At 49.0% G+C, this 16,858-nt stretch overlaps 2 protein-coding genes across 3 annotated transcripts in view; one reads left to right on the forward strand and one right to left on the reverse strand.

Annotated features, from left to right (window-relative positions):
* The window catches only part of CCDC85C (coiled-coil domain containing 85C), a 107,225-nt gene extending 100,824 nt beyond the window's left edge, over positions 1-6,401 (reverse strand). Inside the window, exon 1 of one of the 2 annotated variants that reach the window (XM_038138836.1) lies at positions 5,264-6,401. In XM_038138836.1, the coding sequence (XP_037994764.1) occupies positions 5,264-5,975 (712 nt within the window). In that variant the 5' untranslated portion in view covers positions 5,976-6,401. The remainder of the gene's footprint in view (positions 1-5,263) is intronic. The other variant, XM_038138834.1, reaches the window with a different exon arrangement.
* Positions 6,012-7,600, forward strand: LOC119701961 (translation initiation factor IF-2-like). Its single transcript, XM_038139282.1, has 3 exons — positions 6,012-6,020; positions 6,098-6,894; positions 7,058-7,600. The coding sequence occupies exons 1-3, from the start codon at positions 6,012-6,014 to the stop codon at positions 7,581-7,583; spliced, it is 1,332 nt and encodes a 443-aa protein (XP_037995210.1). The 3' UTR covers positions 7,584-7,600.
* The last annotated feature ends 9,258 nt before the right edge of the window (positions 7,601-16,858 follow it).

The raw sequence follows: 16,858 nt of genomic DNA on the forward strand, positions 1-16,858 counted from the left end.
CTCCAGAGGTCTTCCATCTATTTAGCGTACCACCCCAGAGCCACCCCAGAGCTGATTTCCTGTCTTAATCACAAGGAGTCTGTATGTAACAGCCTACAGCACCAAAAATACCAACAGGTTAAAAACAGCAGTATTAAAAAAAAAAAAAAAAAAAAAAAAAAAAAAAAAAAAAAAACCAACATTAAAGCCATTTTCATAGGATGAAAAGTGCTCTTGATACAAGAAAGAAAATAATTGGTCAAGTAACCAAACCTGTGCTTAAGCTTGGCAGGAGCCACTGAGCTCTGAGAGGTCCCCAGCACAGAGAACAGGACTTTCTCTGACCTGGCCTACCCACACAGTGAGGGACTGTAAGGAGGGTTATCTCAATGATGCTGAGAAAGGCAATTTCCTCTCTTTCACCAGAGCTAGGACAGGAGCACTGCAAAAGTGGACAATGGTCACCACAAGACCTGGAACAGGGCTGATCTCATCTGGCTTTAGATGGTTGCATTTGAATGAGCTGACCAGGCATCAGCAGAGGGAAAGAGCACAACCAGCATACAATTCTGCTCTTTTGATAGTTCACATAAATCATCCCACCAAAGTGCCTCTCTCCACGTGGCCAATAAAGGATGTCCAAGGGAATGCAGATGTTAAAGCCTATATTGGAGATATCTCAAATTAAATGGGATGAACATCATCTTTCGCTTCTGCTCCAGCATATTCTCGTCTCAAAGGCCTCATTAATATGCCATCATAAATAATAAGTATATTGATTATTAATACACTAATAAAACAAAGTATTTTGACCTTAAGGGTGTGCAAAGAAGGGTAGCTGCATTACCAATCAATACCAACCCACTGAGAACAGCCATTTCTCTCTGCCACCATTTTAACTGCAATATATTGTACCCTCTAGGTAAATATGTGGACATCTACAAGTGGGAATCAATACAACCAGAGATCTTCCCACCCTCTCACCCAGAGACAGCATTCTTCTTTCACTGGAAAAAACAGCAACAAGAGGCCATAGATTAATATCTCTGCTACTACAGGCTCTCTGCTGCACCCAGTTTTTTTATGGGCCTCCCTGATCACTTTTTAATTGTTGATGTTTTCAATAATTTATAAAAACAAAACATCAAAATTAACATTTCACCCAACTGGAATAAAGCCAGAGACACTGGAAATCACCTAGTCCACTTTAGGAACCTAGAGCAAACAGTTTCAGTGGAAGGTGAAGTTCTAAAGACAACTTCAGTTGATGGGTGTGAAATAAAACTAAAGCCTGAATGCTTTGCCAGTATGCACAGGATTTTGTCCCCGGCACATTGCTAGTTGAGTCTGTATGCCTCCAGGCTCGAAGATGGATGAACAGTTGTCCCAGTGAGATCTAGATAAGGCTAAAACGGGTGGAAGCCCTTGCCCTGGCCCCAGGGAACTCTGAGTCACTCCTCCCAATGTTCCCACATACCTCACAGTCCAGGAGTATATCCTGTGGGAATAAACCTGAGGGGTTTTTCTTCCCTCAGGTCATGTTACTATCAATATCACTAGATGTGCCTGACTTTTTTTTTTTTTTTAATTCTCTTTTTCAAACCTAATTCTATCAGGAGCCAAGCAGCTGCTTCAACAGAGCTGTCTAAAGCTGGATGGGCAGAAAGATTGTGTGTGCACAGAGAGATCCACACCATGCATAAAAAGCAAAGCCAAAGCACTCACAAGCACAAGTGCCTCAGTTTCTGTCCTAGATCTGGGTAGGTTTAAAACTGTGACATATCATTACAGAGGCAACTGGCCAGTTTCCATCACACAGTTTGTGTGCCCCGTCCCACAGCCCAGGTCCCTGGGCACACAGAGATTGACCATGCCTCTCACTTTCACAACAAGCAGGATTACATGTCTTCTAATATTAGCCATTCTCACACTATAATTATTATCTTATCTTCCAGGAGCGAATAATTAATCATCAGCTTCTGAAAGACAACTTGCAGAAGTAAATAAACTTCAGAAAAGTGAAGCAGAGGTGGACCACCAGTTGGGTTGGGGGTGTTTTTTACACTTGGACCATTTATTCTGAATTCACCTTACCAATCTAGAGTTCATCACCTCACACTGGGGTGGGTCACTGGGGCCAATAAATCAAGCCCTGGTTCAACAACTCACTTCCAAGGATCGCTGAACAGAATTAACCCACCTTTGCTCGCTATGATTCTACTAAAAATCTACCTTCCTGAAAGTGTTTTAACAGCCACAATACTCCTGACTCCTTTAGAAAAGCACTTAACAAGTGAAGCTCAGTGGATACCATTAGCAGGGGCAGTAGAGTTCTGCATTTTCCAGCTCCCAATTTCAGGACTTTGAAGCTTTTCCATATGCAAAAATACTCCAGCAAGCAGCTCAGAAGTAGCAACCTTGCTCCCACCAGTTGTCCAAAGCTTCCGCTGAGTTCTTACTACAGATGCTAAATTCTGCACTGTATCCCTTTCAGCCACCTCCCCTCCCTAAGAAAGAGCAGGGCTGTTCCTTTCGGTATCAGCTGAGCTGGCCGGGCAGTCCCTGTTTCATCGTATGGTTAGTTCTCCAGTGCTTTAAAGACATGAGACAACAGCAAACCAGACTCAAGCTTACAATCAAAAAACGAAAGACCACGCACTCTCTTTCCTCTGCCTTCCTTCTGTTTTGTTCCTGAGGAGAATAAAACTCACCAAGAGGACAGCACAAAAAGGCTGAGACCTCGGCTGCACACACGGAAGGCAGAGACAGGAGCAGGGACAGGAGCAGGAGACACGGCAGGATGCTCACTGCGGGGCTGCTCCGTGACAGCTCCACCAGCCACCTGACTCACTGGAGTGGTTTTTCATGTTCACTTGCTCCTGCCCTGCTCCTCTACACCGTCACAGGCTTAAAAGAATTGCTGCTTGGTCGCAGGCAAACATCCCTCCCAGACTTCTTGCTGTCAGTCAAAAAAAGGGGCCTGATAAGCCCTGCATTTGCATATGTATTGAGAGGCATTTCCAAAGGCACAGTCGGGGAAATGGCCTTGCTGAATACCGATGCTATCTGAGAATGACAACTATTCAAGTCATTTTACAGCTTCACTACCTAAGTGGAGAGATCAGGCTTGTCTACATCTTTACAAGGATTATTAGCTTTAAAAGTGCCGATCATCTCCTTCGCACCCTCAGAAATGAAGCTGCACTGGTTCACAGGAAAGAGCTTCAATTCTTCCCACAGAGACCAAGTTCCACAGGCACCCCAGAACCAGAAGTCACCAAAACCTAAAGGTCACGTGTGAAATGCTTGAGCCCATAACCATCCTTCCCACAGAGGAAATGAGAAGGGGTGTGCAAAGGCACGCACGGAAAAACATATGTGTGCAGATGGTCACCCTCCCTTTCCTACCCTTAACCTACGGGAGGACGTGAGACTCGGCTCTCAGTCCCCTCCAAAAGATGCTGCTGGGCACAGTCCCACACGCAGCGCAATGAGGACCGAGCTCTGAAAGCAGAGGCTTCCATCTTTGTGCTGACAGGGGCAACTTTGAGTCCCAGGTGAAGCATCCCACTGTGCCTTCACCCCGGATTGAAGAGACAGCTCTAAGGTATTGGCTATGTTTTCGGTATTCAAGAGCCCTGAGTTAACAGATGAATTCAACTGGCTTTGTCCTGTTCAGCTACCAACACCTAAAAGGGACACGGTCTAAGGTTCACAAACCAGAACTGTGAAGCCCTTCTGCTCCATAACAGTTACAGCACATTCAGTACCTGTCATGTGCTCTTCAAGCCTCTGTGGAGAGCAATGCTTTATGAAAATAAAGTCAAGTCACGTCGAGAGCAGAAGCTATCTGCAGATTTACAAACCAGATACTTCTGATTTACACAGCTCTACGAGAGAGAGATTAAAAAATTCCACACCGAACATTTAAAGATGTTTGCTGTACCATGCACCATCTGGTGACTGGATCACCCTTGAAACCAACAATCCCCGACGACTGGGCAAGGTGGCCAGAACATCTCCAGCTGTGAGCTGACACACACAGAGGCAACAGGACTGCAAACAGCACATTCATGGATGAACATGTGTGATACGAGTTGATCAATCCTCCACGCCCTCAGATCTCTTGGGACATAAAGACTCGCCACAAATCACAAGAAAGAAAAAAGAACACCGAAAGCTCTGGGAGCTGAAAGCATGGTTATCTGGTTAAGTACATCCACTGCTGACATCAATCAGAGCCAACCTCTGGGACTCCATCCCCCTCTGTGCGCTTAGAGGTAGGAAAAGGACACCCCACAAAGAAAATAGCCCTCTCCGGTTGGAAAAGAGGATTAAGAACATTAAAAGTAGTCTTATATATAAGAAGTTTTTAGATTGCTGCCTGGTTTGATTCCTACTGAATCCCCTTGACCATACATTCTAAAAGTCATGTATTTGGTCTTGCTGGTTTTAAAAGTTTTGTGGTTTTTTTTTTTTAATCTCTATTTTAAACATATTTCAATGTAATGTTAATGCCTGATCACTATTAGACAACAGGAGAAACTTTGCTTGAATATGAACTGCCAGAGGAAGCTTGGCACGATTTCATCGTGGAGCTTGTTTCAGACTTCAATGACTAGCCTGAACAAAATCGTGAGTACAGCGTCCCTTCGAGAGCAATCTCTTCTCTACAAACAAAACTCCTCTTTCTGAAGTGGAGACAGGGGAAAGCCGAGTTGCCCCTCTCCAAAACTGTTTAGCACTCCACAGCCAGTCTGCCCTGAGAGCCTGTGGAGCTAACAGGTGATGCTCTGTGGGACAAACCTGAACTTTCATCAGATGCTTCCAAAATCTCATCCCATCTTTATCAATCTTATCAAACTAGCACACAAACAAGCCAAACATAAACCAAAATATTTAAAGGGGCAGAGAAAGAGGAGGAAGAGTGGGAACACAATCAGTGTTTATTTAACCCTGAAAACTCAGGCTGATTTTTGTCAAAACAGAAACCCAAAACAAACAAACAAAACCAAACACCAACCCTGCTGGAGATAAAAGAGGCTCCAACCCCCAGCCTAGGACATCGATAACACAGTTAACGCACTGAGAACACACACCCCGCGCACTGTTGCCCCTCCCCGGCTCCCGGGGCTGCTCTGCCAAAGAGGTCACCAAGGATGGACAGGGTTGGGAATGGCCAGGACCCCCCTCCCCGGAGTCCCTCACCCCACGGCCACGGGGGACCGGACATGCCGGGGGTGGCGGCGCGGGGCCAGCGGGGCGGGGCAGGGCAGGGACTCACCATTGAGGCCGTTGGGGATGCTCCGGTGGTGGAGGGGAGCCGACAGGTCATCCATAGACCTCCGCATGGCCCCGGCCTTGCTGTCGCCGGCCTTGTGGTGGTGAAGGTGGTGGTGATGGTGGTCGGGGCTGCCCGCGCTGCCCGTGCTGGAGGTGCTGCTCCCGTCCCCCACGTCCCTGGTGGCCGAGCCGCCGTTGAGGTTGGTCAGGCTGGCCTGACTATCGATGGAGCTCCGCGAGCCGGCCCCGCTCCGCTCCTCGTCCAGCATCAGCACCATCTCCTTCAGCTCCACGTTCTCCCGCAGGAGGGTCTCCTGCCTCGCCTCCAGGTCCTTCAGCTTCTGCTGGTACATGCCCACCTCCTTCCACATCACGCTGGCCGTGTGCCTCCCGAAGCGCTGCCATTCCCTTGACAGCTTCTTGCCTTTTTGCCGGTCGTCGTCCAAGAAGCAGCAGAGCTCCCGCAGCTCCTGGTTGTCGTCCTGCAACTTCTGGTTCACCTCCTTCAGCCCGCGGATCTCGTGCAGGTGGAGCTGCAGCCGCCGGTTCACGTCTTTCATCAAGTTGCCGTGTTCCACCATTAAGTTCATCTTTTCATTCTCCACTTTCCTCAGTCTTTTCACCAGCTCTTCCTTGCTCCATCTCAGCATCTCCTCTTCCGAAATTTTGCTCAGGTCTTCTTTAGACCCTTCCATGGAATTTTTTGCCATCATCTGTGCTAGGCTGCGTTTGTTCTCACAGGATAACAAATGGTTCGGGTTATTCGGATGATTTTGTTCGCCTGATCTCCTATAACTAAAAATCACTGCAGCATCTCGGGGAAGAAATATTATAGTTGTCCGTTGAGCGTTGGACAAGGAAGAAGAGCAACGCCGGACTGGAAATTCTGCTCCCCCACAGACCCCATGATAATAATAATAATAAAAAGAAAACACGAACCAAAGGGGGAGGGGGGGAGAATGAAATAAAAAAAGGCGCCCCCACTGCCCCGGAGGCTGGGGGCGACAGGGAGCCGGGAGCCAAGCGCTGCCCTCTACAAGCGAAGCCTCCGCAGGGATCGGCCAACTTACCCCGGGCAAAACAAGTACGCGGCGGCCGCCCCCCCGTTCCCGGGCGCTCCTTCCACTTGTCCTCCCGCCCGCCCGCCGCCCGCCGCCGCCCGCCGGGGGACCGCGCACCGCTGCCCGCCGCCGCTGCCCCGCTCCGCCGCTGCGCGTCCGCAGCCCCGCGGCGACGTGGGGCCGAGCCCGGCGCGGTGGCGGCCGATGCCGGTGCGGCGCTGCCGAGGAGCGGTGGGGGAGCCGGCGCCTTCCCGGAATGGCTCAGCCCTCGGGAGGGAGGGAGCGAGAGAGCGAGGGAGGAGGGGGGCGGCAGCGCCGCGGCTTGGTCCCACCTCCTGCCGGGCAGGGCGGCGCGGCCCTGCCCCAGCCCAGCCGAGCGGCAGGGAGGGAGAGTCGGCTGCTGGCGGCGGAGCGCGGGGAGCCGAGCCGAGCCGAGCCGCGCTGAGCCGCTCCTTGGCTGCCGGGCTGGGCGCTGGCCGGGCCCGGTGCGCCGCGCCCGCCGCCGGCTCGGGTTACGGGAGCCGCGGCCGCCGCAGCCAATGCGGGGCCGCCTGGCGCCTTCGAACGGCAGGTACAAAGGGACGGGGCCGCTCCCTCCCTCCGCCCGCCCTCCGCCCGCCCCGCCGTGCCCTGCCATGCCCTGCCCGCCGCGGCCGTGCTGGCTCACCGCTGCCCCCCCTCGCGGGGCTTCCACCCCAATTTTGCCTTTTTTTTTTTTTTTTTTTTTTTTTCAGATGGGTTTCCTCGGGTTTTCTTGAAGAAAAGGTACCGGAGAGAGCACCATCCCGGGAAAGGGTGGGGTTGGACAGGCAGGAAAACGCGCCTGCCGGGCGGCCCGGGGAAGCGGCGCCGAAATGGCCCCGGTCCCGCTCTGTCCAGGCGCGGGGAGGGACCCGAGCCACGGGCGGCCGCCTTGGGCTGCGAGCGGAGCGGGATCTCCCGGAGCATCTCCGCTGCTGCCGCCCTCGCCAAGGGCTTTGTCAGCCGCGTCTCTCTGCCCTGCTCTCTCTGGGGTGGCCGCCTTTGTCCGCGGGTCCCTCCTGCCTCGGCAGGTTGAAAGAGCTGGCTCCACCATCCCTGCCACCTCTCTGCTCCTGGGAACGGCAGAATCCTTTATACCTCAGTGGTGCGGGAGGAAACGGCCCTGAAGTCGCAGACAACGCTTATTCTTCGGTAAAATCGTCACAGGTTCTGGTCCTTACTGTCAGGAGGTTGGGGTTCCAGCCTCAATTTCTGCACGCATTGGACAGAACCAAGTAAAGGGCATGGAAAGTTCATAAAGTGAATTTCCTAGGCAACATGTGGGCAGATTTCCTATACCTTTGCATCACGTCCCCTGAGTTTCAGTCTAATGCACTTTTCCTTGGGCTATGATATCTCTTTGTGGCCTGCTTTTTGGCCAGTCTCACACTGTTAAAACGAAAGGTACACCAGGACACAGCTTGAGTATCCTTAAAAAGCCCCAGGGAATTGCCAGCTTTGTGTTTCTTAGGAACCTGAGTAAATGGTTTGACTCCAGGGTTAATCCAGTGCAACATCAGGTTTCTGACCACACTGGAAAGCTGGTCAGGACACCCTCTAGCTATAAAGAGACATCAAATCCGATGCCAGAGCGTGGGATGCAGAGCATATGGCCTGTGCATGGAGGGAACATCGGAACAGAGAGGGATGGAGGATTGCAACTTCTGCCTTTTGATGTTATCTTTCTCCGTCTCAATAAAGCTGCAATTTCTTCCTGTTTTTCTGCACAAGTCTATGCTTCTGGGTTTCTGAGCCCAGATATACCCTTGGCAAACTAGACAACTGCCTGTTGCCTACTAAACCAAAACAGCAGACCCTCCCTGCTTCTGGAGGAGGCCATCCCCTCCATGGGCTGTTGTCCCTGTCCTCCTAAGGAAGCTTTTTATCCCATTATTATCAAAAGCGTAAGAGGAGCTCAGGACAGAGCACGGACACTGGTTCACTTTGTGTGGGATTTGCAGGTGGATTCTTGGTAGTACACAGCGCAGACCCGAAGATGTGAAGAGGACAGTTCTCCCCTAGCACAAACCCACAGCAGCTCCCTAGAGAGGAGGGAATCACACTGTACAGCCACTGGTGAGGCCTGTTTGCTCCTTTCAAGGGGGATGGCTCCAAGCAGGTAAAACAGGCACCACCCAGAGCCAGAGCTGTGCTCTGACCTGGGTTCCACCTTGGTGACAGTTCTCCAGAAGGTGCAGTCCTGGTTGTGGCTGGTCAGGCTTTCCTGAGGTTGCCACATCAGTTAGCCCTTAGGACATGGAAACCAGCAGGTGTCTGTGCTGAGAGGTCACTGCTCCTGGGGTCTGGGGCAGACAGGCCATGGCCAGCGTGGCATGGCACCACTCTGTGTCCCACCTCCTGCTTCTCACCACCCTGAGCCACAGCTCATTGGGTCCAGAAGGCACCCAGGCATTTCTTGAGCCAAGCCTTTTATTTACAAAGTTTTAATCATATCCTTCCCCACAGGAAGAGGAAAGTGCTTCTCCCAGACCCTCCCAAGTGCTGATCTGAGTAGCAGGTCCCTGGCCAGTGGCCGGAGGAAGGAGGAGCAGAGCAGGGGGATGCTGCAGAGCAATTGTTCATCACTGACCAAAGCCGAAAAGAGAGAGGAGCCTCTGGTAGCTGTGTCACAGACACAGGTGAAGCTACACTGTGGCAGTGCCTGGCCTGGGCAGTTTATCGCTGGGCTCACCTGATGTTTGTTTTATCCCTTTCCCAAGAAAAGCTGTCTTTCCTACATGAAACCTTTCAAAGTTTGTGTGTTATTGATGTTTCTGCAGAAACTGAGCTCACCAGACAGAGGGCTCCTCAGAGGAAGTGAGGAGATTATTCATATCCACAGAGGAAGTCCCTGCGATGATTAAGACTTGCTTTCAGTACTCAGTGGGTATGTCTGAGCTTTTGGAAATGTTAACACCATAGATCCACCCTGATGCCATCCACAAGGGGTTCGCTGTCAGTGCTGCCATTCTGGTGCCCAGGTGGCTGTTGAGGGATGGAGACTTGCTGTGCTTGGGCATCCAGAGGCCTGTGTGCTCAGGAGATGGTATTGAAGCTGCCAGGTGTCCAGATGGCAAATGGTCTGAGTGGCTGTGACCTGAATAAAGAGGACACTATGCATCATCACCTGTACTGCTCCCTCATCTTCCCTTCAAGGTGGACCTTGCAGTGCAGTAGAGGAAAATCCCCTCATTTTGGAAAGGCAAGGCAGCAGTGCTAGTAAAGAGATATCAGAAAGTGTCCATGGCCCAGGTGATCTATGGGCACAGTGGAACCAAGGGCTGGGTGTAGATAAGTTTTTGAATACTTTGATAGTTTGGAGGGAAAGGACTAGGTCAGTGCACAGTTTTATGGTCAATAACAAACCCAGAGTTGCAAAGCATACTTTAGTCAACACAAACAGCAAATAATGTTGGGGTATTTTTGATGGGTTCATAGTTTTAGCTTTTAGTGAAAAAAACCCTCTTTCCTGGTGTTGTTCAGAAGGCATTGTGATTTCCTTGTGCATTTTAGATGAAGTGTAGAAGGAGCTGATAAACAACACACTATGGATTCCCTCTTGTTACATCTGGCCGTGGAGCCTCTGCAAGCTGCCAGTGAAAAACACTTTTAATATGCATGTTATCTTAAGCTTTTGATGCTCATGTAAGACAGCATCAAAGCCTATCCCTTGCATTGAATCAGATGGGCATTTCCACCCTGTTCAGTGAGGGATGAAATTTTAAAGCGAATTGTAGCAAAATAAGAATTGTAGAAAAAATCCAACAAAACAACTACCAGCAACCTACTGGGTAAAAATGCTCTTGATGTTAACTCCTGAACTCAGCAGGTGATGCAAGAAATTAATTTGGTCCCTGATAGAACACAGCGATACACAGCCTCATTGAAGTCTTACCAAAGCATTCCCTCTACAGGGATACGTCAGTATTACAGAGGACACCACCACGGCTCAGAGTTGTGCTGCCGCTTCTCTCCCTTCCCCCGAGAGGGTGGCTCTTCCAAAGCCCATTCGGGAGTGTGGGAGTGGGCAGAGGGGAAGGATTAATCCCAGTGAGACTCTCCCGGACCTTGGTTTTCTGAGGCAGCCTGAGGAATACACCCTGCTGCCGATGCATCCAGACCGTGATCCAGTTTACGTGCACAGAGGACCCATCTCGAAGAACACATACTCCATTAATCATTTACATGGGCTATATCCTCTGTGGCACTGGTGTTTTCCCATAAATCAGCACCAAGGCCTAATCCTTGATTAATATTTTGAAATCCAGCACCCAGATTGCAACAATGGGAGCTCTCTTTTGTGAGACAAAGCTGTGCGATAACAAAAACTGAACAATGCTCCAAACTCTGCTATCAAGATAGAAATCTCACTTCCAGCCTGATCAAGCAGTATTTTCAGCCAGAACACTTTTCCAAATAGCAACGACCTGAAGAACTGTCTTGTGTCATTCTTCCTTCTTTTCCCAGATCAGCTGAACCATTCTGTGAGAAGCCTTCGTGCCTCCATTTGCCCATCTGGCTGAGCAATGAGGAAAACGCAGTCTCTTGGAAGATTATGCAGCACTCCTAAATGCTGGCTTCTGGCAATATAACTGGGCCATCCAGTTCATTCTCTCTCCTTATGAAAATAGTATGTTTACTGGAGGTTTTCATCTTGTGTCCACAAAGCCTTTTTATTTTGTGCCCTGAAACTGCTAGTAAAATTCTCCAATGCACTAACTGGTTTAAAGGACTTCAGGATATTCCAAGAAGGATTATGGTTGTGACCAGCAAACTCTTTGCTTTGCCAGAAAAACAGGTCCTCCAAAAGGCATAAACAGTAGCCTTTAAACATTGCACAAAGAGTAGCCTCCAAACTGAAGACCAGTGGAGACGAAGAGCTGTTCCTTGAAGGAGAGCATGGAAGGTGTGTGTCCTCAAGATGTGCCTCAAATGCTGTTTTCAGTCTGTTTCAAAGTGTCCTGCAGTCACCCAAGAGGTGCACATTCACATGTTGGGTCCAGATCTGCTCCATGCAGGCACCCTTACAGGGCTGATGGAGCAGTACCAAGTCAGATCTCTTGTAGTGGCAGCTGCAGAGTAGGCATACACCGTGTGTTTGAGCCAAATAGAAAAAGCCCATAAAAATCCCCTCATCCACAGTGTTTACTACCACTTCATTTTCATGGAAGTTTATAACTCTAAATACGGAGGCTTTTTCCCTCATCCCTAATCTGTACATTGGGAAAGGACTGGAAGCTCAATCCTAAGAAGGAGTAGTCAATGCTGCTCCTACCTGGGAGCTGCAAGTGACTGACATGTCCAAAACACATATGTAACAACTAGAGCAGAAGTTTCATTGCTAATTTAGTGCATGGTGAGGATCCAACTTCATTGTGCAGTCAGAAGGCTGCATACAGTATCAGAATAATTTTTTAAGTATTAAGAAAAATGTCCCAACTTCACTTACAAGATTTGAATCATCAGGATTGTCGCATGCCTGTGAGCTGAAGCCATGTGCTGGGGAGCTGTCACATCCTCCACCATCATCCATACAAAGAGGAGAGGCACTGAGATTTTGGATCCAAGTGTGTGTCAGGAAAATAATTTGACAGAACTTATTCTGAAATAGGTAAGAAATCAATTGGTAGCAGGAATAGAAAGACTGGCAGACTGGATCAAAGTGCTGGCCCCTGTATTGTCTCTGCCAGTGGCAGATACCAGATGCTGATGAGAATACTGTGAAAAACCTGCCCATAGGGTGAGTTTCCTCCTCTCTGCCATGTGGTACCTCTTGGCTTCTTCCCAGCAGCATTAAGGTTTACAACCCCTCCAAAAATATTTACCATCCTATCTAACGTGGGAAGAAGGCCAGAAATGCTTGATGTGTCTTTGCCTTTTGTAAATACCCCTTTTGTAAATACCTACAACAAGTGTTGCAATAAAGAGATGGGAGAAATGGAAGGTAAGAATTTACATCTGCCTTGGCACTGCTAAACTGCAGCCCTCAGTTACCCTGACTTCAGGGTGCATCACTGAGGACAAATTCTGCCCTGGGTTACACAAGAGCTCACAGCATGGGGGGGGTGCTCTGCATATATGTGGAAAGGACTTGGTTCCTGAAGGCTGAGGAACTTGCAGGACATTATTTTGCCAGACAAAAGCACTTTCTGGTTTATAGTTGCATTTTTCCTGACTCTGTAGCATTCACCCACTGACAAGGCACAGGAAACTCCAGGAATTTAGACCTATATCAGGAAACTCCAGGAATTTAAACCTATATCATTTAAGCCACTGGTGATTTAACCCTGGCTTTGCCAAGAGTATATTCACATCACATGCTTTATTTTTTTTTCTCTTGCCACCTCTATCCTTGTTTCTCTTACCGCTCTTACAACCTCTCGGTTTTGGGGAGGCAGAGTGAATGTTCTTCCATGCTTGGCAATGAATTTATAACAGTTTCAACCAAATTGTCTTTGACATCATTGGTTTAAAAACAGGAGAAAAAAAAAAATCAATGCAAGGATAGAAAAATTATCAGCACTGTTCCCAGGGACTGTTCAGTTTCACGGTTGTAGCCCAATCAGCCTCTGAGCTTGACAGGTTTGCCCTGAACGGTCTGTGTCCTGGGGGATGCAGCAGCCCCTGGGCTATTCTGGGCTCCTCCACTCCACATAGCCCCTCCTTTTCCGTGGAAAAGCTCTGTGCTCAGGCTCAGCACTGCTGCCTACAGCACAGACATCTCGCTATTCAAGCAGATGAGCCCATTGGTATTAGCAGCATGAGGTCGATGCAACCTGAGTAACTCTGCAATAGAGAAAATAGGCAATGTTACACTATCCCCCATCTTCATTACACTCTGATTTCTCATTCCCCAATGAATAAGTGACCTTTTAGATGTAATGATGCACCAGGGAGTTACAAATACCTGGTTTTATACTATAAGCAAGGTCTGTTGGTACCCTTCACTCAGTGTTAAAGAGTATTTTCTGCTTGCAAGACAACAATGCTGCTGAGGACCTAATTTTGCCTTTTATAGTTCAGTGAAGCCACTGGGATTTTATAGCAGATAAGAGAGGAGAGTCCTGCCCTAAAATGCTGACACCACTTCTATATATCATAGAGATATCTGAATAATTCATAGTGTCAAGCAGCACAACTTAAAGGAACAGTGGCTTAAGTGACAACATCCAGTTTTAGTACATGCTGCACAAAAATTAATACTCCACAAATTTCTATCTAACACAAAATCCATTATCAGTCTTTCCAAGGAAGAACTGCAACAGTGTTACATGAAGTGGGGTGATGCACGAAACACAGGGATTTCCTTGTGATTTGACACATTACCTGTTACCTTTGCCTTGTGTGGTGTTTGAAATGGAATGAAATAAAATTTGGCCTGGATTGGAAGAAGGGACAACAAAAAGTGCCCCTTCCCTTGGGCTCATCCTGGTGCAGAGATGTTGCAGACCCCAGGTTGCTGTCACAGGTCTCCAGGATCACTTTCTGTTCCGTATAGCAACTGCCTTTCAGAACAAGTCCAAAGCAAAGGCTGGAGATCAGGTGTTTATGCTGCTGGTTCATCAGGGATCTGGGAATTCTGAGGATGTTTTGGACTGAAGCCAGACTCATGTTTTTCCAAAAGACCCTTACCATCACACTGAACTGAGTGAGGGAAAGCCCTCCAGGAAATCACACTTCCACTTCTGATTTAAAAGTAGCACTTCCAGCTTGTCTCTCCTTGCCTGTGTGAAAGTAAAAAAAATCCTCTGGAGGTTACAGATCTGTTTTCTACTCTGTTTTTCTCAGGCCATAATTTGGACTGGTGACCCTTGCAGGGTCTGATATTTCAGGCTGGATGCTGGGCAGGGGATGCCTTGAGAACACTGACCCCTTGCCAGCTCCATGGTGTGAAGCTGGGCCCTGCACGATGCGCTCTGCAAATGTGAACCAAGCAGGAAGGCAGTGCCATTTTAGACCTCCTAACAGGTGATCTCAACCCACACACCTTTTGGCATGGCTGAAATCCCCTTGCTGGCCTGGGTGACCACAGCAGGACCTGGAAGCAGGTGACTCTGTTGCCTCTTCTGCCCACATCTGCTGCCACGGCCAGACAGGGTCCCCATTACCAGCAGGGATGCCATCTTAATATAAAGAGGATGCAGACACCATTCTCCACCCACGGAAGCCATGGGGAAGTCCAGGTGGTGTGGGGCGATCAGATTGCCGAGGTGAGGTGGGGCACCTTTCCCAGCATGGCACTGGCTGTGATTATGTTTCCTGCACTCTGTCACCAGTGTGATGAAGCCTTCCCCGCGGCTCAGTGGGTCACAGCAGCGCTGCTCTGGCTGGGGCTTTTCCCTGCAGGTTGTCATGCCTTGGTATCCCCGCTCGTGGGTTGTTCACCTCCGCTCACACCCGCCCCTCTCTGCCGCCAGCCTCATTGTCCATGGCAATCGTTGTTGCCGCAGAAGCAAAACTCTGAAAGTGAGGAATTAATTGCCTCAGGGCTCTGATCATTTTTAGTGGCGCGGAGATAATCTGTCAGACACAGGAACCATTCTAGAGCTGAGCAGCCAGAGCAGCAAAGATCCCCATATTTATAATCTTATTTTTAGTCGCTTCATTTCCAGAGCAAACAAACTCAAGGATTTACATTTTGGGTACAGCTCGAGCTTTGTTTTGCAGATACTACTTTTCAGCCATGATGTACATTGATTTTGATAGCATGCAGGATGTACCAGGCTTAATTGATCAGTTCTGCTTGCGCATTTGAGCTTATTTGTTGTACTCCCTGCTTTGCCTTCATTAGAAGTGAATGTAATGCTCAGGAAAGTTCCCAGAATTGACAACTCCAGAAACCAGAGTTCCAGCTGAACAGAGCGAATCAAAGCACATTTATTACACCCATGTGCTCCCTGCAGCTTAACCCTGTCCTTTAGGTCAGCCTTAGTGCTGGGATCACCAACAGCATCAGCCAAGAGGCCCCATCCTATTGATGAGGATATTCTGGTCTCATTGCCTGCCTGTTAAAATGTGCAGTGTACTGAACAACCCTCCTGGTGCTTCCAGCTAGGCCCTCTGGAGTGGCTCTCTGATCCTGGGCTGGCCTCCTGGAGGCTCAGGAGTAGAAAGTATGGCAGGATGGTGGCAAATGATGTAGCGCTACAAGGGAGCAGCACACGCTGCCACCAGCAGAAGGCTGTACCCATAAAGCTTCCAAAGCTTTACCTTAACTCTGCTTCTTTCAAGAAGTCTATGTCTAGACTAGGAATAGTCCCACACAGTGAATTTCTCTGTACCACGAAAAAGAGTATTTACTGCTATACATGGTTCTTCTGTTTTGTTTGCAGCTGAGGCACCTGCAGAAAACAGTGAAGGAGAGAGGCTGTGAGAAAGGAGGTTTTCACACTGCCTGAACTGGGAGGCATATTTCCATGCAAACCCTGTGCAAGTAATGGAAAGAAAGAGAGGGGGAAAAGAAAGAGGTGGAAGCTTCTTTGGCAGGCAATGTGTCTAGGTTAGACCTAACTCCTCAGGGAGCAATAAAAGTATCCCCAGGAGCCACCACAGTGCCTAAGGAGCAGGGAGCAGTGATCAGTCTTCTGATCCTCCTGTACATGGGACTCCCCCTTTGGCCACCTGGGATCAGCTCAGCCCCCCAAGCTTGTCTGCTGCCATCACCACTCCCAGAACTGCATCTGTGTGAGATCTGTGAGGGTAAAAGAGCTCCACCTCCCTTTCCTACCCCTGATCACTGAGCCCATCATCATCTTGCATGGTTTGCTGTACAGAAGGATTGCTGTTGCTGCTCTTGCACAGGTTATCCAGAGCAAAGAATTCCTAGATGCAAATCTGGCATCCTTAAGAGATCTGCTGATCAGAGGGGAAGCCTTTCTGCAGTCACTGTTACCCTGCATGGCCTGGAGTCTGCAACGGGGGACCACAGAAATGACTGTTGTACAAACTGTATTAATAAAAATAATTACGATAATAACAATAATACTAATAGTAATACTAATACTAAATATTAATAGTAGTATGCAGAGGACTTGAGAGACATGCTAACTCTCTTCTTACTTCACCACCTACATCAGTGGCCCTTCCCATGCTTTAAACCTTGAGCAAATGTCTCTCCTGACTGCTGGGGGCTGGGGCAGGGGCAAAGTGGGCTGTGGGAGCCACAGGTCACTGCTGCCATCCCTTCCCCTTCCTGCACACAGCAATGCTTCTGATCTTCACTTCACTTACCTGACCTGACAGACTGGAAAAGCTGCCGTGGGGCTTGGGAGGGGACCCTGCCCACTGTGGAGCACCAGCCCTGCTGGAAGCAGCATTCCTACCAGAGCAGGAGCTGTTCATTTCCGTAGGCAGAGCTCAGCACTGCCAGGTTGAAAGCAGGGGGAAGGGAAAGAGGAAGACGCAAGAGTTGTTTTTGCACATAGTGTCTTCAGGTAACATTTTATTGCCATTTCTCTCCCAGAAGGATGTTGTTTTGTAGCTTGTAAATACAGTTTGGGTAGTGCTCACTACTA

This window comes from Motacilla alba, chromosome 5 (assembly GCF_015832195.1).
Source record: "Motacilla alba alba isolate MOTALB_02 chromosome 5, Motacilla_alba_V1.0_pri, whole genome shotgun sequence".
Classification (NCBI taxonomy): Eukaryota; Metazoa; Chordata; class Aves; order Passeriformes; family Motacillidae; genus Motacilla; species Motacilla alba.

Coding starts and splice junctions, on each gene's coding strand:
- LOC119701961 (XM_038139282.1), top strand. Junction 6,895..7,057: donor CTGGCGCCTTCGAACGGCAG/GTACAAAGGGAC, acceptor TTTTTTTTTCAG/ATGGGTTTCCTCGGGTTTTC.